The sequence below is a fragment of the Mus caroli genome, unplaced genomic scaffold (assembly GCF_978045245.1).
Source record: "Mus caroli unplaced genomic scaffold, Mus_caroli_1 scaffold_7, whole genome shotgun sequence".
NCBI lineage: Eukaryota > Metazoa > Chordata > Mammalia > Rodentia > Muridae > Mus > Mus caroli.
The window spans coordinates 9,893,705-9,919,154 of record NW_028227262.1 but is presented as its reverse complement, the minus strand read 5'-3'; the positions used below and the strand labels follow the sequence as shown (position 1 = coordinate 9,919,154).

The 25,450-nt window shown below is 38.0% G+C and overlaps 1 protein-coding gene across 4 annotated transcripts in view; it reads left to right on the top strand.

The window, feature by feature from the left end:
* Pik3c2g (phosphatidylinositol-4-phosphate 3-kinase catalytic subunit type 2 gamma) overlaps positions 1–25,450 on the top strand; it is a 349,836-nt gene that overhangs the window by 97,875 nt on the left and 226,511 nt on the right. For all 4 annotated transcript variants that reach the window (XM_029478871.1, XM_021164809.2, XM_029478872.1 and 1 more), the window contains 4 exons: positions 980–1,102; positions 6,442–6,475; positions 10,699–10,894; positions 20,690–20,812. In XM_029478871.1, the coding sequence (XP_029334731.1) occupies positions 980–1,102; positions 6,442–6,475; positions 10,699–10,894; positions 20,690–20,812 (476 nt within the window). The remainder of the gene's footprint in view (positions 1–979; positions 1,103–6,441; positions 6,476–10,698; positions 10,895–20,689; positions 20,813–25,450) is intronic.

The following is a 25,450-nucleotide window of genomic DNA, read 5'->3' as shown; positions in this document are numbered from 1 at the left end:
AAATTTATTTTCAGTGTTTATTTTAAAAATCTATTAAATTGTACTAGGAAGACATTAGGGAGTGTTCTTATTTTCCACTAAATAGGTGAAATGGTGTCCTATTCGTGAGCAAAACCTCCTAACTGTAAACTTTAATTGATGTTTTGTTAAGAAAATATTCCAGAAAACGTAGGTTTGAGAATTTTATTTTGTGAATCCTTATCTTTCTCTCACTTACTCTCCTATTTTATCACTCCTCTTGTCTACTGTCATTGCCCTGTGAAGTCTAATGCTGCAGACCATCTTACTTCAATCTCTGTATACTTTTATACATGAATGTAACATAGAAAGCAGTGACCCAAGGAAGGTTGTCTGTGTTCAGAAAAGCATAATCAGAAAAACATGTAAATAAACGACAATAAACACATACTAAATACTGACAGAGCAGCCCTTTCCCAGAACTTTCCCAGGACAGAACAACTGAAACACAATGGCCTGGCACGTATACCTGGGAAATCACAAAAGCAAGGCAGAAGTTGATAACCAGATTCAGAGCACAAGGACCCGATTTTCATATATGTATGATCTATAACTATGATCTGATGCCCAACGAGAATAAACATGTCTTATAAATTGAGTTGCTTATCACAGGAGGTATGAAGTGAAGTCCAAGACTCATACAGGGAATAAATGCACCTGAGGTGAAAGGCCCTCCATCTCTCTTCCTGGAGAGTCCCCTCAGTTGCCCAAGCTTTTGGTCTTGTTACAACACCTTCCTCCTCCTCCTCTCTCTCTTTCTCCCTTTCTTCCCTCTCTCATTTTATTTTAAGTAATGTTAAGTTAGACTTCAGTTAGTTATTAAAGTACTTATATGAAGTTAAACAGAAGCTTTTGATGTGAAAACAGCTAACTACCTTCCATTCCACTCCTTCTTCATGATGAAGAGGTCAAGTGCTTAAGAATTTTAGTAAATGGTGCAATGTGATCTTGTCATCTACAGCCACATGTGAATAATGTTCTTGAAGAAGTTAAAAACATATGCAGTGTTCTGGGGCGTATTGAAACCAAACAAGTTTCAGATGCCGTAAAAGAACTAAATCTAATTCTGCAGAGACCATCACAGGTAAATATATTCCGCTGTCACAGCATAATTAAATCTGCACTCAACAGTCAATTAAAGAGGGTGGAAAGCTTTTGACTGGGAATCATATGTCTGTGTGTACATGTGCGCTTGTATGTGAGTGCACAGTATATTTCAATTATTCAGAAGTCTAGGGAGCCCAATTGTGTTAATACCAAATGGATTCAAATTAAGTTAAAAGGAAGTTGCTATCCCTCTGACACTCAGGAAATTCGTGGCTTCCCTCAAAATTTCCAAGTTCAGAGTCCTCCGGTATCTGAGTGTGTACATTGCACAGTGTTCTAGCAGGTGTGTGTACAGGCTGCTGCTGGTGGTGGTCTCGTGCATAGGTACAGAATAGTCAGGCTGTGCAGCTGGAAGGCAGTAGACTACATATGTGCCTTTCCACAGAATGTGAGGTAGACACTGATATTGTGAGTCCTGGGGAAATTCTCTGGAAACTATATCCTGAACCATTTCCTACTTTGAAGGACTTGGAAAAAATGGAGCACTATACAAGGTTTTAAATCTCAAGAAAAAAGTAAAATATCTAGTGTGAATGCTAATCAAAAATGAAACTTGTGAAATCTGTTCACAACCTGTCTGCTACTTTAGCAAATGAATAGAAATGTAACAGTAACTATGATGGCAATTATTATTATTATTATTATTATAGCAATAAGATAGTTCCTCTTCAGAGGCATACCAACAGATACCATGTATCAGTGTCACTTGATACAGGTTTACCCATGATGCTTCAATTTACAAAATAGACAGGTAAAGAACTAATTAAAATGATAAACTATAGCAATATAATTCTCTGCTATAACATATAGCACAATTGTCAGCATCATTATTGTTACTCTTTAAGGTGATTTTATGGTTACTTGAGCACAAATACTCCAAACCATGACAACGGACTTGATAACTGAGACATTACTAAGTGACTGGTGGATAAGTACCACATATGGGGTGGATACAGGAGACAAAGTGATGATCTGGCCCTAGGCAGTAGGAGTTGGACAAGGAGACCTCCCATTATACTCCTCAGAATGATGCTCAACTTAAAAAGTGATGAATTGTTTATGTCTGAAATGTTCTACTTAGTACATTTTGACCACAGGCTCCTTGAAACTCAAGACAAAGGGACTATTATATTTAACACTTGATACATATTACTCACTTAGTATAATTTTATTCTGCTTCAACCCTTTCTCATTACAACACCATGGATTTGGTATCAGCATGTTCATTTTATTATTCAAATTTGCGGCACATGGTATTTAGGGACAGAGGATTAGTACAAGAATTCCTTATCTGCACGGGAAGAACAACAAAGATTACATTCCCTTTAAATACATTAGTTTAGAAATTCTCAAAAGATTGATTTCAAATATGCATAATCATTTCTTACTGAATGAGTAAATAATTATGCTGGCTGGTTATTGCTGCCGACACCAGAGTGACTATGCAAAGTCAGTAATTAAATGCATGGCTATGTCTTGTTTGAATCAGAAGTTGTTTTATGATTAAACAATGGGAACAAATAATTTATTTGCATTCTACACACAGTGAGGATGACAATACTAAGTCGTCCCAGACACAGATCACCAAATACACCAAAAATAAACATCAACTAAAAGAACTGAATCAATAATCAGCTCAATCAATAAGCCCCAAATTTAATGTTTAGGAATGATTGTATGATGTTTCCCTGAATTTCTCTTAGTGAGGAAAGCAAGTTTTTTGTTTTTTGTTTTTAACTTTCCCACTTATTGAGTTACTTGGCTGTGTCTGTGGTAGACTATATGACAAAAGCCCAGTATGGAAATCAGGGTTGACTGGGCTTACAACCCAAAGAACAGCGAAGAACAGCACTGAAGAACAGTGAATCATTGCAGGGCCAAGAACAGTGCCTCAGTGCAGGGCCAAGAACAGTGCATCATTATAGAGCAAAGAATGTTGAGTGCTTCAGTGCAGAGGAATTGAGGCACCAGAAGCTGGAAGTAGCTGGCCATGTTGCCTTTGAAGTCAGAGAGCTCAATGACTGCATGTTATTAATTAGCTCTCTCTCTCTCTCTCCCTCTCTCCCTCTCTCTCTCTCTCTTCACATAACCCTGGCTCCCAGTCAGAGAATGCTACCATCTGAAGGAGACTTCTCACTTCAGTTAATGCAATCAAGATAACCCTGGCGCTCAAAGGCCAGAGTTACCTAGATCATCCTTCAGAGGAACACCCACAGGCTTGCTTGTCTCTAGATTGTGCCAAGCAGATAGTCACCACCAACCACCACACCACTAGTATAGAAGCAAATGAAATAACTATGTAGTATCTAACCCTTGTTTTGTATAGATATTAAGATCTATGAACTTTCCAGATGACAATTGGGTGAAAAATATTTAGGGTGCACATTTAATTTGATTGTATTGCTCTCTCTCTGTCAGGACAAAAACAAACAAACAAAAAATACTAGAGTTTTGGAAAGAATACCACCTACATATTCTGAAAATAAGTAGTTCTACAAACTTGATAATTAAAAGTTTCTTCACTTCCACTAAATGGAGTCAATCCAGAAAACCAAGCCAGTGAGAATTAGCTCCCAACACATAATTTGTTTCTTTTTGGTCATTGCCTTTTAGGAGTATTGCAAGCACCTAGAGCTATAAGCAAACATTTTAATCTTTCAGTGCTGCAAATGGGATTGAGTTGCTATTGGCATGCTAGTTCCTACCTGAATTTGATTGTGACAAATTAATTAACCATTCTTGTTTTCAATGGTGAGCTTAAATCAGAGCCAAGTTATCATCTAGTAATTGGGATGATCCCAGTGGTAGCTTTGAGTCTTCCTCCCAAGGTCACCATGGAGGCAGTAAGTACCACACACCCCATCTCTCCCCTCCCTTCATCTCATGGCCAACATGGACTTCTGTCACAGCAGAACAGATATGAAAGTGTGGATGTGTGTCCTCTCTTCTGTGGAGACAGTTAGCCTGGATTTCAACTTTTATATCCACCTCGTACTGGATCAGTAGAAACGAGTAATGGGGCAAAGAGAAAGGAAAATCACTTTTTGATGAAAAAGCAATTCACTTGATATTAAAGTTTTCTAAGGAATAAAATGTCTGATCTCCTGAGAAGTCACTTCCTAAAATGCCTAAAACACAACTCTAAATTTTTTCTCCAAGATACCCAACTTCTCAGTAGATCTGAAGCCAAAAGAACCTTCTGTGGAAAAATGACCTATTTTCTAGGAACACCATGGGAAATTACGCTCAAGAAAAGCTTCGATTTACACAATTCAGATCTTGTGTTTTTATGCACTACATATGTGATTTTTATTTTCAGCTGAAATCACAGGTAGCCTCTAATTTTGATGACGATAATGATTTTCATGGACAGAACTGAGAATGGAGAATTTTATTTTATTTAAAGTGCATCATTAATAAATGGTTTACTTATCTCCTCCCCAACCCCAAGGTCCTCATTATTATTTTACAGACTTTAAAGTTCTGTGCTGTGTGCCCTGATCCTGCCCACTGGCTTTCATCTTATCTTAATCATGAGCCTACGTATAGAAGAATGTTGGCACAAAATACTAAATACATTTTGCATGACTTGTGCAGTAACCAATTACAGTTAAAAAGTCAACAAAACCAATCTGCCTACCCACTACAATCTAAGTTAACGAACACAGAGGGAGGGGTCCGAGTCTCTGCCAGCAACTCTCAAATTGAGATGATTTTCTTTCTCCTTGGCTGCATTTTCGGTCACCATGCACGGCACAATTGCCTGCCATGTAGGGAAGTAATTAAGGATCTAATAAATGAAAGTTTGGCAAAATGAAGAATTAAATCATAACTATACTTCTATGTTCCTACTTAGTAATGAAAGCAATCTTTAGCCTTCAAGTTATATTATTCAGAAACACATTTAATGCACTTTTATAAACTACTCCAGAAAACTGAAGCACAGAGTGGAAAATATGTTCTTGCCTATTGTGCTGTAGGTGGATGTCATGGTGATTTTTATAATACATGGCTACATTTCTGAATAAATTGAATTCTAGTCAAACCCAACTAACAACTCATGTAGTCTGTCCCACCTGGACAGGATGAAGACATTACCTGGAGTTGTTGGGACTACTGTTTGATGCTACATTCTTGTGAAATATTTACCTAACACAAGTGCTTCTGAGGTTCATAGCATGACATTTTGAATCAAAAGGTTACATTCACATTTAATTATATTTTACCCTAGGAAATAATGACTCTCTAAAGGAATCCTATGGAAGTTTTTTGATATAAAGAAACAGCTACTCTCTGGATTATTTGCTTAATAAATGTGCTGTTTAGCTAATTAACTTCCTTTAGAAAAAATTTAATATTTTAATCAAAGAAAAAATGACTTGAATGGCAATCATTGCTGTTGTCAGATTCCTGAAAAGGTGGAGTCTGGAGAATGCTAGGAGTCTGGGAGTTTTAGACAACTATGGTCAATATATCAAGAGCCCATTCGTAAAATAAAATTATTTTTTTCAGTCTTGCAACATTTCTGTCAATTAGAATGGATCTTATAAGAAACTGGAACTTTCCTTTCCACTGAGACATTATTTTCAGTGAATATGTGAGTCATGATGTATAGTTTTCACAGTAATGAACTTAAAGCCAGAAAGTCCCAAGCCAGCTAAGGAATTCCACATTTCCAGTAAAGACATATAGTCGTCATGTTGTGGATGTGATTACAAATGACAAAGAGGAGAATGCAGAAAATAACATTTCAGATTGTGGTTTTAGATTTGTAATTTGATTTAATATATTTTCCTTACTGTTCAACTATAAGTTAATTAATGCTCTAAAAACAGAGAGAAATAAAACCAAGGAGAGTATCTATATAGTTCTTTTCACACTTCATCCAGACCTCTTTAGGATGTACTTCAAAGCTGTGTCTGAATATCTGCTAATAATAAGAGATAGGCAGTGAACACCGAGCATTTGAAATGCACTTAGAACAGAAGATTGGTTCCTGTCATGGTGGAGAGACAGAGCTTGACAAGGTCTGCAGGGTGCTTTAATATTGAAAGGCTCAACCAATTTGAGCAACGTCTTTTTAAAAACTCTAATAACCTACATTACTCACTGCAATATCCAGAAGGATTTCTTATTAGACTATATAGATTTCCAGTGTTTAATCTGCAACACAGATAAATAAACTGAGAGACACTTGCAGCGCTTTCTCATCCCAGAAAAAGTATCATATGTTGATTTTTTTTTGAATATTAGTACTTTGATTATTTCCTGGATTAGTAACACAAACGCTTCTCTTTTTTTTCTCCCACATTTTAGAATTTTCATCAGAATTCAGAGACTTCAAAAAAAGGTAACAAAAATATATATTCCAACATTTAAAAAAGGAAAAGGAAAAAAGACATAAGTCTTAGAATTCCGTTGCCTTTTCTCTTCAATTAAGCATCTTAATACTGTGGTAACACATGACCACTCACACAAGGGGGAAATGGCTTGCTCAGATCCTTAATATCCCTTGTACTGATGGAAGTGCTAAATTCAAAAGAGAATTGTTTTAGAAGTGTGTTATTTAAACCTTTACTCTGGCTTGTTTTAATAAAATGAGAAAAGTAGAGATACTTAACAGTGAAAGGATTTGTTGTGGTGGTGGTTGTTTTGTTTTTCGATTATGTGTGTGTGTGTGTGTGTGTGTGTGTGTGTGTGTGTGTGTGTTCTGTTCTGATTGTTCTAAGACTGATATCACTACATAGCCTGCTGCTGGTCAGGAACTCACTATTAAGACCAGACTGGCCTCGATCTTCCGGAGATCTACCTCCTTTGGCTATCCAAGAAATGGAATTAAACACTTGTCTCACCACATGCAGCAAGAATTATTTTAAAAATCCTTTTAGTCATCCTAAGATACTACAAGAAGTCACTATAAATTGGATTCTAATGTGAGAAAACTCGCAAGCATTTACCTTCAAAGTCATTAATTTCCAATTTAGACTCATGCTGTGTTTGACAGACCAGCTGATAGACCAGGCAGGAGTGGGTTCCGAAGCAAGACTCATAGAGGATCTGGGATGGAGGGACTGCAAGCCAAAGTAGAATAAAGAATGGGTGTGTGACCATGTGCTTCAGAGCAGGATCTGCTGTCCAATCAGAAGACATCGTGTCCATCATCAGCTCTAAAACTTCTTAGCTCTGTTACCCAAGACTCTTGAATCACCTTAAATCATCAGTTGTCCCAATAGACACAAAATAGATAGCGTGTTGTTGAGCCTGTTGTATTTGTACAGGGAGATCATATTTGGCACAAGAACATTCCAGGAACTACATAACTAACTTGATAAGCTTAAATGCAGAGGTAACTGTGGGAAGCATTAAAAACAAACAAACAAACAAAAAAACACCTTCCACATAAATTAATCTTTCTAGTAAAGAGTTGCATGAGAAACATACAGTCTAAATTCTAATTCCAGTATTTGGAAAGAGGACATCAATGACATGAGAGTCACCCTCCATGTGTCATCTGAGAAGTAACACAGGGGCAAAAAATGTAAAGAAAACACCCAAACTAATGCAAAATTAGGGTCAGAAGACTCTAAGATATAGAGGGGTAGAGGGGTAGAGGAGACACAGACTGCCTCACAATACTCCTGGCACCGAATCTTAAGGACATCTGTGGAAAGCACGGGCGTGGCTATGATAATGAAGCCCCACCCCTTCTATCTGGAGTGTTGTAATAAGGTATTTTTTTCCTCCCATACTCAGGGTGTTCAAATGTGAGAGTCCATAAAAATAAACAGAACTGTGCCCAAAGATTTATACTCCATAACAAATCACAACAGATTTCAATGAGTTTATTTGATTTACTAACAAATTAACATTGCAATTCTTTGCTCAGGGGAAAATACAGATGTGATAGATATTATTTCCCTGCATTTCTCCTCCAAGCACAAGATCTTGATTCACAAAATAGTTTGATGATGTTATTGCTGGGCATGTATGTGTGTGCGGGTATATGTGCAAATGCACATATGCCTAGAGGGTAGAGATCACCACCACTTGTCTCTTTTAGTCACACTCCACTTTGTTTTTTTTTTTTTTTTTTTTTTTTTTTTTTTTTTTTTTTTTTTTTTTTTTTTTTTTTTTTTTTGAGGCAAGGTCTTCTGCTATAGCTGGAGTTTACCAGTTTGGCCTGGCTGACTGCATAGCAAATTTCAGGAAGCCACTGGTTTCTCCCTCTCAATGCTGGGATCACAGATGTAAACTAGTTTGTCAGATTTTTAAAAATAGTTATTTTTATCTGTTGTGTACGAGTGTTTGACTGCATGTAATGTTGAAATAGATGCTGCCCACTGGGGCCAAACAGGGAAATGGGTTCTCTGTAGCTAAAGATACAGCCTATAGTGAGTTACTGTGTGGATGCTAGGAACTAAACCCACGTCCTCTGTAAGGGCAGGTAGTGCTCCTAACCACCAGTGTTCTCCAGCTTCTATGCCTAGATTCTGGGGGTGAATCCTTGGCATCTGACCTCTGGTTTCCATGCCTTTATAGCAGTTATTTGCTAACCGACCTATCTCCATGTCCTCTGGTGATCATACATTTGAAACGTGTTCTTCATCCAGAAGTCTGGAAACACAGATTTCATCAGGGCGTTACTAAACAAACTCTCAGAAGCAAGTAATAACCCACAACTGTCTGTCTGGAGTAGTAATAAAGAGAAGAATGTAATAAGTGTCAAAGTGATTAAAGTTCTCAAAAATACAGACTTCAGGTCAAACCAATAACATTAGATATATATTCACTGTCACACTTGGACAACATTGAAAATTATTGACAAAAAGTCCATGCTTCTTGCTCTAAAGAACCAAGAGAACAATTTGAAAAGAGAAAACAACATTCTAGAAACTTTCAAATCTCTACCACCCATGATTCAGGAAAGCTCGCTGTTGGGTGGCCTTCAGAGTTTGACAAGGCTTGTTTTAGGATTATTATAATGGTGCTTTTGGCTTCTGCTTCATTAATTCCCACTGCTGATTTCTCAGAGAAATTTAATTAGAGCCTTTTCTCTCTGCTCATCTTCCCCCAGGCTGTTGCAAAAAAAGGGGGGGGGGGCACCATTTAAGAAATAAGACAAATAGGCACAGTTTGTCTATCATAAAGTTTGTGTGCATTTATGAATAAGTGGGTAATAGCGTGTGCTGAGCAACAACAAAGGGCGCCTAATTGTGGGCTGCACTGCTGGAGGACAGGCTGTGGGAGAAGCATCACACAGAAGCTGGCTTCCATCCTAAGGGGCCCACATCCTCTAACACTGGAACCGTGCAGAACACTCAGGAAGAACGCTAGCTCTCTGTGCCATTTTCTTCTCAAAACAACTAGAAGCCAAGACACTATTTTTGTTTGAGAAGCAACTTTGGAGAAAGTTGCATGTGTGTCCATAAATGGCTGTGCCAGAGACCTGACCCAGAGTGTCTTTCAATCCTGTCACAGCAGACACTAAGAAGAATCTAATATGTTGATTTGTCCCCTAAAAACTCCTTTGCTCTTATACAAAAATTGTTAGCTTGTTATATTTTTTCCTTTCTCAATGCCCTTGTTCCATTTATGTGGTTATGACAAAAATATCCTGAAGGAAGGAAAGAAGGAAGGGGAAGGGGAAAGAAGGAGAAGGGGGAGGGGAAGAAGGGGAAGGGGAAGAAGAGGAAGGGGAAAGAAGGAGAAGGGGAAGGGGAAGAAGGGGAAGGGGAAGGGGAAGAAGGGGAAGGGGAAGGGGAAGAAGGGGAAGGGGAAAAGAAGGGAAGAAGGAAATGGTAATGTAGAAACAAGGGGGCTTGTTTGGCTTTTGATTCAATGTCAAAGTAAGGATTTAAAATATTATATCTCCAGTAAAGTGTAGAAAGGGGGAAATGTATGGATCCTTTCTGGCTTGCTTTCATCTATCTTTCTTCTGTCTTGCATAGTTCAGGAGATACAGCCTAGGGGATGAGCCCACCCATCATGGGCTGGGTCTTGTAGCTGCAAGCAACAATCAGTACAATTCCCCACAGACATGCTTCAGGCCAACCCAACACAAAAAGAAAATCCTCCAGTGCCTGTAGGTAATGTCGAGTTGACCTTTAAAACTGACTCTCATCTTGGCAGTCCCCTTATGGCATCACCAGATAGGCAATGAGCATCCAGCAAATGTTTGTGGTCATCAATAAATCATGGAGAAAATACAATCCTTTCCTTGAAGTTAACTCTAAAACATCCATAAATTAGAAGACAACTGATTGCAAATTTCAATTGATCAGCGTGCCAAGCTAATCATAAAAAAAAAAAAAACCTCCAATTTGTAACTAAAAGGTTATGTTTTCAAAATCTGTACTGCAGAAGATATGGAAGTATGTAGACAGAAGATCCAGCCGCAGCTATGCCAAGCTGCCTCCGGAGGCCCAGATGGCTAATTGGCTTCAGTTAGTACGGGTCATTTTAATTAAATTTTATTTAAATTTCATTATAAGAGATTTCAAAGCGATAATTGATGGCTTATGAGAAATACGACCCTTCACAGACATCTCGATCCCTATCCTTTATTCCCTGTAGGCTTCATGGAGAGAGTGACAGCTGAACTATCAAGGTCCATCTATCAGCTAATCGATGTGTACTGCAGTAGCTTCTGTACAGATTTCCAGCCTGTGCACACACCTGGAGGTGTCTCCCGTGTCAACGCTGGGCTCCAGTCCCACCTGAGCTTCACGGTGTGTTCCCTGCACAATGTCCCAGAGAGTTGGGCACACAGGTGAGCAACTGAGAATCGTCACAGTTCTTGCCTGAGTATGATTAGCATTGTTCTCACTTGGAGGAGAAAACATGTCAGATTTATTTTTCATTGTAAGATCACTTACTAAAAGTTAGGTTTCAGGTGAGTATTAATTTTCCTTTCACCATATTAAAATAATGACTACAGACTGTGACTCATTATGAAATAGGCAACCTTCATCCTGTTTAACGGCTTTCCTAAACTTTTATTTTTTGTGAGTTGGTTTAAGTGATTAATAATAATTTAGAGGATAGAGAGGGGAAGAAAGCCCATGCACAGGCACTGAGAATATTTATGGAAAAGGAGAGCTAAGTTCTCTGACCACTCTAAAGCTGTAAGCGGTGCACACATTTCGTCAGACAGTCAGACTGGATCCTTAACAAAGTAAGGATTACCCAGGATTAATTTATTCTCACCATTCTTGGTGGAATAACCTTAAACCTTTGGTTTTAAGTTGGCTGTGCTTATGTAGTATTTTTTTTTTTTTTAGAATAGCATAGGAATGTTGCATAATGTAAATTCTTTACAGGTAATATATGGAAATGGACATTGGTTAAAATTACGAAAGTTAATGAAATCACTTGTTCATGAACATACTATGCCCACAGCATTTGGCACCTGAAAGAAAAGAAAAGCTGAGACAACTAATAACTAAAAGAAATAACTTTGAGAGGGTATATTTTTATTAATTCTTTGAGAATTCCATACATGTGATCATGCCCCCTTGTGCTTCTATAACTCTTCCTATAACCACCCCTTTCATGTCCCATTATTAATTTTATCCTTTCCTTTCTGTTTTATAAATACATCTAGTCCAATCTGTGCTGTGCACTTACTGCCTGGTATCAGCCATCCACTGATAGGTGGTCAACCTACCTGGGTCCTCACCCTTAAAGAAAACTAACATCCCTTCTCCCAGGAGCTATCAAATACCAATGGCGACTAGACTAATGGAGGGGCTCCATGTTTGTCTCCCCTCTATGAGCTGGGGCTCTTCTCTGACATGAACGTTTGTATGTCTGTCCCAGCTGCTGACTTCATGTGAACATCTCTCCTACTGTATCCAGAAAAGCTTCCTTGGTGTCATCTATCACCTGTGACTCTTTCATCAGTCCGTCTTGTAGATCATGTGTGCGTGTGTGTATGTGTGTGTGCGCCTGTGTGTGTGTATGCATGTGTGTGTGCCTGTGTGTGTCTCTGTGTGTGTATGCGTGTGTGTGTGTGAGTGTGAGTGTGCATGTGTGTGCCTGTGTGTATGTATGCATGTGTATGTATGCGTGTGTGTGTGCCTGTGTGTATGTGTATGTCTGTGTGTGAGTGTGTGTGTGTGTGCCTGTGTGTGTGTGCGTGTGTGTGTGTGTCTGTGTGTGTGTCTCTGTGTGTGCATGTGTGTGTGTGTCTGTGTGTGTGTGTGTATGCATGTGTGTGTGTGTGTGCCTATGTGTGTCTCTCTGTGTGTCTCTGTGTGTGTGTGAAAGAAAATGTGTACACATTTATACTATTAATATAAAATAAAATTTATTTCTACATATAGGATGCTATTTATATACATATCTCTTCAGTAAAATATGAACTATTTATGTGATCTGAAGGGAAACCAGAGCTCATACATGTGTTTAGATTCTACCAAATGAAGCCATTATGCATTTCCCATCCTAATGTTATGATGACATTTCAAAGAATGCTGTGTAACTGCATGCTACTCTAGTGAATATTTTCTTACAAATTTTTAGTCATAAATATATATTACTTTTAATTCATGTGGAAATTTTCAATAACTTGATAAATATATCTAAAGATGTACATTATATATAATCACATATATATTGAATATGTATTGATATATAAATAAATATGTAGCATATGTCCATCAATATATTAGTATATCTTATATAAGTAAAAACATACTATAGATTTAATCACAGTGTGTATTTATATAAATGTAATCTATTCCATTTTTCTTCATTTTTCTCTACAAATGCAGTCTAAATAGTTTCAGCATATTTTAAGATATATAACAGTGTTACATGAAACTAATTATATATGCATATATATATAATTATAAATATAAAATAGTGCTTTTCTACAAAAAACTACTTGCCAAAAAAGTAAGAACCTTAATAGGTGAAACAAAACCTTTTACTCACTAGAGGAACAAATTTTAAGACTAGAGCTGGAAGCTGTCCCCAGAAACAGACACAGTACTCTAAGGGAATTCAGAGCCAGCCAACCTTCTCCTAAAAAGCTGACAAACCGCACATGTGTAAATTTCCCTGGTGACCTAGGTATTGCTGTGCCCTTGTCAAATTTTTCCCATATTTATCCATGCAACACCACAGACTAATATCTCACACTCTGGGGGGCAGGAGTGTAGTGGGTGACTTAGCTGAACAGTTCTGAATAGAACACATTGAAGGTGTCTGTGTCTCAGTGATGACGTAAGTTTCCTGCTTATGCATACATATATTACATAATACCTACAAAATTGCACATTATTGATTTTCCTCCTGTTCCTTTTTACAATATCTATATGATAATCCAAAACACTTCTTAATGTATAATACATTCTCAGTAAAAAGTTTATTGGAAATGTCTACATAAACTTCTCTGAATAAAATTGTAAGCCATACTGGATTTATGAAATAGTTAAATATATGAGGAGAGCAGAGGTCAGGAATGAGCTGAACTGAAAGTTGAACAAGTCTTGATCATAACAAGAAACTGAAGTAGAAGAGACTCTGGAAGCAAAGATGATCTTATCTTATACTAGGTGTTAGATCTGGGACCAAAGGGCCAGCTCCAGGGAAAAGCAGACCAGACTGATGATAGCCGGCTGGAGAACGGTTGATGAAGAATCATCACTAGTTATGCTGAGAGCAATGCAGAATCACATTATATGGTGGAATTATATTAAAAACTCCAGGAAAATCATTGCAATAATATTCTATGAATTCCTTGAGATTTAATACAATGTCTTTTGGTCATATTCACCCCACTCCCGAATCATTCCTGATTTCCACCTCCTGCCTAACCACAGCATTGGACTCTCTCTTTCTCACTCTCATCTTTCTCACTTTGTGTCTACTCGTCTCTCTTGCTATCTCTTTGTCTCTCACTGCATCCGACTCTGTGTCACCTCTGTGTGTGTGTGTGTGTATGTGTGTGTGTGTGTATGTGTGTGTGTGTGTGTGTGTGTGTGTGTGTTTAATTACTTTTGAGACAAGGTCTCACAATGTAGCCCAGGATCGCTTAGAACATGCATAGATCTACCAGTGTCTGCTTTCAGTGAGCAAGGATTAGAGGTGTATGCAGCCACACCCAAGTCTCCCTTTTTTGTTTAAATTCAATGAGTAAAATTTATATTACCCAAATACTCTTGGAAATGGGGACTGCCCAGAAGCCTAATCTATGTACCAGGGGCCACAACCTTAAAGAAAACCGACTCTTCCTCTTCTAACAGCTATCAAATGCCATTCTTTAGTTAGATAGAAAAAATAATATTTTTAATTTCTTTGATCATTCACAAACTACAATACAACACATGTTATAGTAATTAGAATGCCAGTGTGATTGTGTATGAATGTATTATTTGCATAATAATGTATATTGTATAATAAATTATTCTCATTTGAAAATATTTTGACATTTGTAATTATGAAGGCTCCTAACACATTGGCAGGCTGAAATTTCTTCTCACTGAGGATTCACTCTTTATGAAGTACACCAGAGGGATTCCTAGAGGCTCCTTGTCATGTGACTTTTGCCATCAAAAGGCATGTGGACAGACTCTCTTTCCTGAACTTCACCAAGCTATTATTCCATGTTTCATATCACCATGTTAAGAAACATCAATACTAACGACACTCTAAGAAATTGATTCTAAGTTTAAAAGTTATTTATAGATTAATAAATATGAATTCACTACATGCTAGTGAATTATTCAGTTGGCAAAAAAAGAAAAAGGTAAATGTCAAATGTTGACCGAAATACTGAAAATTATTATATCAATGTGCCTCTCTCAGGATCTGAGGAATCAGTGAGTTCAATGTAGAAGAATACAGAATAAAATCCCAAAACAGGTAACAAACTTCAAGTAAGAAATATGCTATATACCAAAGGATAAAAATTTAGGAATGCAAATTATTGTCAAGCATACATAGAACTTTCATTTTTAGGTGACCAAAAGCTAAACTGAAAAACAAGTCTAAAGAAAGTTGAGATAACCTTCACAAAATAGCTCCCACACTTTTTTTCTCCAGTATGATTAAATAAAAACCTGTGATGTGTGTGCGTGTATGTGTGTGTGTGTGTGTGTGTGTGAGTGTGTGTGTGTGAGTGTGTGTGTGTGTGTGTGTGTGTGAGTGTGTGTGTGTGAGTGTGTGTGTGTGAGTGTGTGTGTGAGTGTGTGTGTGTGAGTGTGTGTGTGAGTGTGTGTGTGAGTGTGTGTGTGTGAGTGTGTGTGTGAGTGTGTGTGTGTGAGTGTGTGTGTGTGAGTGTGTGTGTGTGTGTGAGTGTGTGTGAGAGAGAGTGTGTGTGTGTGAGTGTGTGTGTGTGTGTGTGAGAGAGTGTGTGTGTGTGTGTGTGTGAGCATGTGCATGTGCATGTGCGTGTGTGTGTGAGTGAGTGTGTGTGTGTGCGTGTGTGAGTTGTGAGTGAGTGTGTGTGTGTGTGTGTGCGTGTGTGTGAGTGTGTGAGTGTGTGTGTGTGTGTGTGTGAGTGTGTGTGTGTGTGTGTGTGTGTGTGTGTGTGTGTGTGTGTGATTTGAATAGCTTGTAACTTTTGTGAACCAAGGAATGTTCCCTCCCAGGAAGGATCTGAGGGTTGGGAGGTTTTCCCATTCATCCACTGCTCGGTTTGGAAGAAAAATACAGAAGTGAATTAGGGCCAATTCAAACCCTTGTCTTTCCGATTCACTGCAGAATTATGTTCAACCTTCAAATAAAAACCAACACCAGAGCTCCTCCGGCTAGTTGATAAAGTACAAAGAAAAGGAACTCTTCCAAATCCATTCCACAAAGGCAGTAAAGAGCTAGTACTCAAACTGCAACAGACAGCAGCAAAATAATAACGACTAGGGCAGGAATTAAAGAAATAGAAACTAAAAGAATAACACATAGAATTATGCATGCTGGCTCTTTGAAAAGATTAACACTAGTGACAAATCCCCAGCCAAACCAAAAGAAAAATAATTAATTAATAATTAGTTGGAGATGAAAAGGAACTTTTTGTTTGAGTAAACCTCATTGAAACTCAGAAGATCATGAGGAAATACTTTGAAAATTTATATCCCAAACATTGGAAAACGTGGAAGAATCATACACATTTCTAAATATATATGACTTTCCAAAACTAAAGCCAGAGAATATAAGCAATTTCTACAGACCCCGTGACAAGCAATGCAATGGAAGCAATAAGAAGCCTCTTAATAAATTAAAGTTCTAAAACAGAGAGATTCACTGATGAATGCAAGCACATATTAAAGAAAGACTGAGTGCTGACCCTTCTATAATTGCTCCATAGAAGAAAAAGGGAGGGGACTCAAGTGCAGTCAGGACTACCCAGGAACATGTGTGACATAAACACACAATGAAAAACCAAAACTCCAAATCAATTTTACTGTTGAACTAAAATGGAAAAATTTTTTTTCAACAAATAACCAGCAAAGAGAATTCAAGATCACTTTGATGGATCAAGGTCAAAATTTAACAAATTCATGATAAAAGAGACTTAATGGAAGAAATCTCCTTACCATCTTGACCTAGGTAGAAAAGGCATATGACAAAGAACAACATGCCTTTGTGATAAAAGTCCTGAAGAACCTATGAATAGATTAAAACATATCTCAAATAATAAAGGCTAGCTACAAGTTTAAAGTAACATTGTGATAAATGGGAAAAAAAACTGCAATCAAAATAAGGGTGCCTAGTCTCTCTACTTTTCTTTAATAAACTGTTTGGAGTCTTAGCGAAAAATATAAAAAGCAAGGATATAAAACAAGATTAAAAATGGGAAAGGAAAACTATCCCTACTTGAAAATAATGTGTGTCATGGTTTTATACATAAAATACTCTATGGATTGAATCAGAAAACGTTTAAAACCTAATAAACATAACATGTTCTGTAAACTTAGGGGTTAAATTCCAAAAATCAGGACCTTTTATACATAGCAGTGATGAATTTGCTGAGAAAAATAGGAAAAAAATATCATACCCAAAGAAGCTTCAAAAAGCAACTAGAAATAAACCCTGGTTAATGAGGTGAAAAATTAAAATATATTGTTTAAAAATGAATAAGACACTAGATAGAAAGAAATTCTGTGCTTCTAGATTGACAGAGTCAACATTGTGAAAATTATCAATACCAAAAATAATCTTTAGGTTTGGTGCAATTTTTTTCAGAATTCTAATGTCATTCTTCACAGAACTAGAAAGAAATGCCCTAAATTTCACATGATAATACAAAGGGAAGCCATAACAGTACTAAGCGGAAAGAACAGTGCCATCAATTTCATGAAACATGACCTTAGACAACAGGGTTGTAAGTGGCAAAGACAACATGTCTCAGGCACAAAGAAGACATGTCAACGATGCGGAAGAACAACAAATGCACAAACAATCCTACACTCATGTGGACATCTAATTTTTGTCAAAAATGTCATATATTTTTGTGAAAAATGACATATAAAATGTCTCATATTGGTGAGAGGGGGAGACAGAGAGAGATAGTGAGCTGCACAGAGAGAAAGGAGGAGGAGGAAGGAAGGAAGGGAGAAATGAAGAAAGGAGAGAAGGAAGGAACAAGGAAGGAAAGAAGGATATTCAACAAATGGAGCTGCTAAAACGAAGTTAGATCAATATAGGTCAATGTCTCTCCCCTGCATAAATATGTGTGTGTTTGAATGGGAGCTAGTAGGGATAGTACTTTAAAAACTAGAAAGGTTCATGCAAGGGGGAAAGGGCTTTTCAGGAACTGAGGTGGAGGGCAGTGGATGCCCTGGTCATGAAAGGATACAGAGGAATGGTGAAAGAAAAACACACAAGGGAAGAAGGGCATTAAGATGAATGAGAGGAGGTGAGGATGCTCTACTACAGCAAAGCAGGCATAAAGTGTCGGTTACTTTGTATCCTAATAGATGTAACTGAATGGAGACTGTGTACCATCTGACTTTAGCTGCATAAATAGAAACATACTTACAATTTGAAGTCAATGACATATTTCAAAGATCTGTTACATGGGCAAGGTGGTTTCATTCCAGGGATCAAAGTTGTTTCAACAAAGACATCTAGAAAAAGGTATTAAAGTATGTAAATTGGGTTAGGGACCAAAATCACATGATCATCTTAACTGATGAAGAAAAACCCAATTTAAAAAAAATAATAACCTTTAATTTAAAAAAAAAAAACAAGCTCCAAGGAAGATAAGAATTGTCATGCCTTAACTTAATAAATACTATATACAAAAGACCTATTGCCAACCTCATTCTAAATGGGAAAAATCTAAAAAATATTTCCTCCAAAATCAAGAATGAAGTAAAGGTATATACTCTTAGCACTTAAGAATGATGGGGTGGTGGCACACGCCTTTAATACCAGCACTTGGGAGGCAGAGGCAGGTGGATTTCTGAGTTCGAGCCCAGCCTGGTCTACAGAGTGAGTTCCAGGACAGACAGGGCTGCACAGAGAAACCCTGTCTCAAAAAAAAAAAAAGAAAAAAAAGAAAAAAAAATGTTTGGGATCATAGCCAGAGAAATAATGCAAAAACAAAAAACAAAAACCAACAACAAAGAAAGGAATTCAATTAGGAAAGTGAGCCAAATTATCTGTTTGCATAAATAGGAGGTCATGTTTAAAGGATAGTAATGAAAGCTTAGATCTGACCATAAACAAACAAAAACAAAAACTCAGTAAGTAAGTACGATGTTTCACTACATGTCATTCCTAACCTCACTTCGACAGAAATAGTAGAGAAAAATAATAAGAAACAAACCAAACAAAACCTGTCTAATTCCTGCAACAACCTAACAACCTAAGAAAATGTGTGAAAGAGCTCTCCATACAAAATCATAGACACTGAGGAAGACAATGAAGAGGGCCATAGAAGACAGAAAGGCTCTCCTAAGTCAGCAGTCGAGCTGGGCTAGTTTTGAAGGAAATTGGCCATATTTCCAAAAGCTGTCTATAAAGTCCATGGAGTCCCCTCCTGAATCTCAAAGGCATTCTTCAAAGTAACAAAAATGAAAATCTTGAAGTGCATACAAGAACAGAAAAAGAGAAATGCACAAAGTGCTGAGTGTCTCCAGCCTTCACCTCAAGGAAATGCACATCAAAGGTACTGAGATTCTGTGTCACCCCAGTCAGAGCTGCCACCAAGGGAATCGATAGCAACAGCCACAGGAGGGATATGGTGAAAGGCCATCTTTGTGCACTGTGGATGTGAATGCAGGCTAGCGCAGACTCACTTCAGAGATTTCTCAAAGAAGCACAAATGTTCTACTGTGAAGCTCTACTAGCCCCCAAAGAACCTACTATGCGGACATACACATATCCCTGTTGAAGGTATCTCTGCCCACCACAGCCAAGTTATGGAATCAGATAAACTTCCAACTATGTAAACATAGACAAGATATTCTATTTCAACACAGTAGAGCATCACTGTACCAGGAATAAGGATGAAATCATATCCTTTGCAAGGAAGAAGGATGAAGCTGGAGATCAGGTTAAGCAAAACAGTCCAGACTTAGAAGGATAAACATCATATGTTTAGTATCAAATGTAGAATCTAAAAGAAAAATTGGTGCACAGAATCATAAAAGGGAGGTTATTATGAAAGAAGATCAAAGGAAAGGAAGGGTGGATGGAGAGAGGTAGTGGGATACTGAATGCAGCTAAAATAAACATTTTATTATATACATGCATGAACATAGCACAAAGAAACCATTATTTTGTACTGTAAATGTTCACTTATGGAAATAATTATTTTTTTAAAAAAGTTTCTATCGTGGTTGGTGCCTGTAGTCCAAAAGTTGGGCATATGAGACTAGAAGACCACATCAGACTACAGAAGACTATGGAGAGACAATGTCTCAAAAAGCATGGGCAAGGAGCACCACAAAAAAATGCAAGAATTGATGTTGTTCTTTGTTCTCAGAGGCCCTGACAGAGTCTCTCTCTCTACCTTCTCCCATCAGCATTTGAATGAACAGGAGAATAACTTCAGTCTTGTGTCTGCTTCTCCTGAGATCCAATTCACTTCTCCATCCCTCTTGAGGGGTATCCAGATGTTATGAGACACCCTTGCCTACTGCACACACACACACACACACACACACACACACACACACACACTCACACACTCACACACTCACACACTCACACACTCACACACACACACATACAGGTGTACACACATGCACACATACAAACAAGTTGCAGGTGAGGAAGGGTTGAGGCTGAACCTTGTGACTATCCATGGTTGCTCTGATGTAACTGCTCTCGTCATCTGTGAACAGAGCCCTTACAATCCAGGTTTCTGGATTTCCCAGAGGTCATTGCGTTGTTGAACTGGTGTCTCAACAGACATAGGAAAGTTATGGGGTTGCCTGTCTGCAGTCTTCCTGACATACCCAACATAAATTTTCATAGCGACTTTTAAAGCACATTTTGCACAAACAAATATATTTTTGTTGTTCGACTTGGACAATAACAATAATTGACCCCTTTTAGGAAGCTAACTTCTTTCATGCGCTGAGCTTATTGGATCAATGTTTCTTTTCAGCTACAAAGCATTTTCGTTTTCCTGCTGGCTCACATATGCTGGGAAGAAGCTGTGCCAAGTGAAAAGCTGCAGACCCCTGCCAGTCACAAAGTCATTCTCCCTTTTGGTCAACTGGAATGAAATGTAAGTTTAACCTCTATTCTGGCTATACTGACAAACCTAAGAAAAGATGACCCTTGTTCAGTTTTAAACAGATCGTGGTGTGTGTGTGTGTGTGTTCGTGTAAAAGAGACAGTAACAGAGACATAGAGACACACAGACAGACACACATATAGACGGGGAGGGGAAAGAGGGAAGAAAAGAGGGAGAAAAGGGAGGAGGAGGAGAAAGAGGAGAAGGAGGAGGAGGTGGGGAGGACAAGAAGGAAGAGAGGAGGGGGAAAAGGACTAAGATGACCAGGAGGATGACGAGGAGGAGAAGGAGGAGGAGGAGTGTTTGGGAACCAGTTAACTGATTCAGTGGTGTGATAAGTACAGAGGAGCAGTAGATAACAGCCTGTTCCTTCAGCAGATTTAAAGTCCATTGAAAATTCTAAATAACTGTCTCATTCATATGACTGAATTGAGGAGCAGGGAAAATCATAAATGCAAGAGGCACTATTGTTCACTCACACTCTGGAGACCAGGAGCATCCTGAACTTTAACCAAGTTGGCTTCAGATTAAGAAAAATTAAATCACCTGATAATATGTAGTCTCTCTTTTCACACAGAAACCACTTGCATATTTATTTAAATAATCAATGGGAGTGGGAATAAGTACCTAGAATGTATTGCTCATTAAAGAGAGAGGCTCCAGTTTCGTCCTCTAGTGGTCATTTACTAAAGCCCAAGTTCTTTATTATTATTATTATTATCATTATTATTAAGGGATTCATATATTTTTACTCTGTGTCTATATGTGGTTGACTTTATGTGTGTGTACCATTTGTGTACAGTGCTCATGGGAGCTCCGAGAGGGCACTGGATCCTCTCAGATGGTTGTGAAGCCCAGATCTTTGCAAAAGCAGCCAGAGTTCATAGCTGTGGAGTCATCTCTCCAGCCCCTTAGCTGCTTGACTCCACTCCCCTGTACCTCTTCCCTTACTTCCCCCAACACAAGTCCTCTTCTTAACTTAAACTCTTGGGGTTACCATCCCATCCGTGGCATTCGTAACATTCTTGAAGCTTCTTTTTCTGCTCCTGATGCTATACAATTTCTATGTGGTCTGTAATGCTTCTCTGAGATCTGTATTCTCTACCTGCCAAGTGGAAGGATATGCCAGCTCATTGTCTCCCAGAGCTCTCATAAGGCCTAGCTTTGGAAGACAGTTTGGTTCTCAGTGTTTATCATGGAAAATCATACGTGAGAGCGTCTAGGAGCCACAAGATGTGTTAAAGTCGTGGTTCTTAACCTTCCTAATGCTGGGATCCTTCAATACCATTATTCATGTTGTGGGGATTCCCATTACAAAATAATTTTCACTGCCATTCGTAACTGTAATTTTGCTACTGTAGTAATTTGTAACATAAATATCTGACATTTCCAATGGTATTAGGAAAACCCCGTGAAATGTTCGTTTGACCCCTGTAAGTTGATTTCTGCTGCCTAAGTGGTTTCTTCTTTCTTGCACCCTTCTGTACCTTTTCTCTTCCACTCATTCAAGTTCCTAACACTGGATAGGAGAGAAAAGGGATAGAGAGGAAACAACAGAGATCACTGAATAAAATCAAAGGTCAGAAAGGGGGCAACATTATTGTTAGACTACTTCCTGCTGATTAGGGGCAAGTTTGACCATCACTATCAGGATATGTAATTTCTTTTGTTGTTTCTTCTTTATACATGACTACTTAACAAACCTCGACGAAGACCAACCACAAACAACTATGACCACCAACATCAATTAAAAACAACCACCCACCCCACCTCCCAGGGCCCTGGCATTTATATATCCTCTGAAAAGTCCCTAGAATTCCAAATGTCACACAATCACAGAAACTATCCATCGCTGGCAAAATCACATCCCTGCTAGAGCATGAGGCAAATCATAGTCAGCTGCTGTGAAGTCAGCCCCGGTTAAAACACAAAACATTCTTATATTTCTATGCTTTCTAATGAAACAAAAATTCCCAAAATGTCACTACAGATTCCCAAAGGGATTGTGACCCACAGGTTGAGAACCCTTGTCCTAATGTGATGGTACTGTGTCTATTATGCCTGTCTGACCCTAGTGCTGACACAGTCAATGGCGACCGTGTCCTGAGACTGGGTGTGCCACCTTCCGTTCCCACACACAACAGGACCCTTCCCACTCCCACAAATTCAAATCACTCTATGACTTGTCCATTCACCAGGCCCCCTTGTTCTTTTAAGGTTCTTCGTTCCTTCTACCAAAGATGCAATTTCCGTTACCTGACCAATTTTAAAATACGGTATCAGTTCTATCTGTAAAATCCTTCAGTGAGTTTCCACTTCATTTAGACAGAAGTCTGAATCATTTAGTGAAGAGCACTGGCTCTCTGCCCTGGCGCGGCACACCTCTGTGCCTTCACTTTTAGCACCAACCCCACCCCTGCCTCTCCACCTTGCCATGTTCTCAGTCTTTTCTAATCACCATACCATGAGTGGAGATCACACTTTGCTAGAGGTTCTTTTGGGTCAGAAACACACAACTTTCCTCCACCCACCTACAAACACCCTATAACGTCCTTCTCGATGAGTGAGCCTTTTCTGCCTCAACTTTTTCTTTTACTGCTGTTTCTCAACTCTGGACTTCTTTCAAATGTATTAACTGGACGTATTAGTTTGTATATCTGTCTACATATTCTAATGATACAGATTTATCTTCTGAAGAAGCATAATGCAGAATAAAAGTCCAGTAAGGGTTGTTAGTTAATTGGTGATTTTTGTATAACCAAGGACTTTTTTACAATGCTATTAACTATCATAATTACTAAAATTATTATTTTAACTCAACTAAAAATTATCTGTGATTATTTCCAAAAATCAAATTGGCTTTCACCTCAAGAGAGAAAAATTCAATTGTAAAGGTAGTTTTGTTAAAAAAAAAAAGAAGAGCGTATTAATATTTTAAAACAACATTGATATGAGTCCATTTTCTTAAAACTGCTCATGTTACTTTTCTATGAAAAATCCTTGAATTCTTCCTGGAGAGTTGGGCTTTGCAACCTAGAATCGGTTTTTATTTTACTTCTGCTAAACCCATTTATATTCCATTTTGCTAGATGCTTGTAACAGTTTCATATATTTTATTGGCATTTGTTGCATTGGAATTAAAATTATACCTCATTGCTAGCCTTTAATGTTAAGCACCAAATTGACTCTGCTTTTAAGAAAAAAGTATCTTATGTAGATGAAAAAATAACAATTACTCATTTTTACTTTCTAAATCATTTAGTTTTACCTCTATGCATATATGTCTGTATATATGTATGTATGTATGTATGCATGTGTGGTTTTGGATGAGACAATGCCATGTGTGTGAAGGTGCCCACGAAGGCAGAGGAAGAGATCAGATCCCTAGAGCTAGAGGTGCAGGTACTTGTGAGTTACCTGGTATGGTTGCTGGAGATTGAGCTCTGATCCTCTGGAAGAATAACAAGTGCTCCTCACTACTGAGTCAAGGCTTTGGCCCCTACTGGATTATTTTATAGTCTTTTTTTCCACTCAAATGTTCATTCTTTTGTTTTTAAGTAGTCATGGAGAAGTTTAAAAACAGAAACAATTCTCCAGTGAGTATGAGTCCATATATATTCAGAAGATGGACAGAGCTCCGTTTAAAATGCATGGACTCTTTCCTAGAATTGATTTTTATGAAAGTGAACGAATGGAGATTGGCGGCAACCATCCACTATAATGTCTCTGTTTTTATCATTCTTAATGTGAAAAGCTCAAGGCACATAGGAAAGAGCCAGATCTTCTTTTTTTTTTTTTTTAAAAAGGGGTGACCTTGTAGGTTATGTGCAAAATGGAGTAAGATTATTGTTCCCATCACAGAACAGAAAAATGGAAATGCAATATAGAGTCAATTATAGATAAAGGAGCATTCAAGAAATTACTGTACCTTCTGCATTATCGTCATTTTATGTCATTTCAGAGATTCTTTTAAGCCCAGAAAAATCTGAGTGAATGTGAAAACTATGAAATAATATAAGTGAAAAATACTTAGACACCAAAATATGCAATGTTTTAATAAATGTGAATTTCCCCTGTCTTTAAAAATAGATTTCCATCACTGTTGTCTTTCTTTCCATTATGATCCCCTGAATTTTCACTCGAATTACATGTTGATAACCATCAGAGCCAGCTTTTCAACAGGTAAACTTTCATATCCCAAAGGGGGATTCATCCTTCCTACACAGAGCTTATTCACTAACATCTGACAGTTGTTAGTAACTTACTGTATGACATCACACACTAACATTACATTACATTTCTTCAATTCCAGATTCTTCTTCCCTGTTTCCTATCAGTCACATGATCTACTATATTACAGAGTAGAAACTACAGCTCACCATCAATTTCCCACTATCCTTCTCTACTCTTAGGCTTTCTGTTAAATCTGGTTCATTCATCGTACCTCTTAGATACCTCATCTGGATCCATTCCTATGAGTTACTCTATTCTCACCTGTAGGAGCTTCTTTACACACATGTGCTGTAATTAAATATAACTGGGTGGTGTCTGTGAATCTCGGGCCTATTTCCCCATAGTATACCACTACTCTCCCCATTCTGTCTAAAGGATGCTAAAGAAAAATCTCTA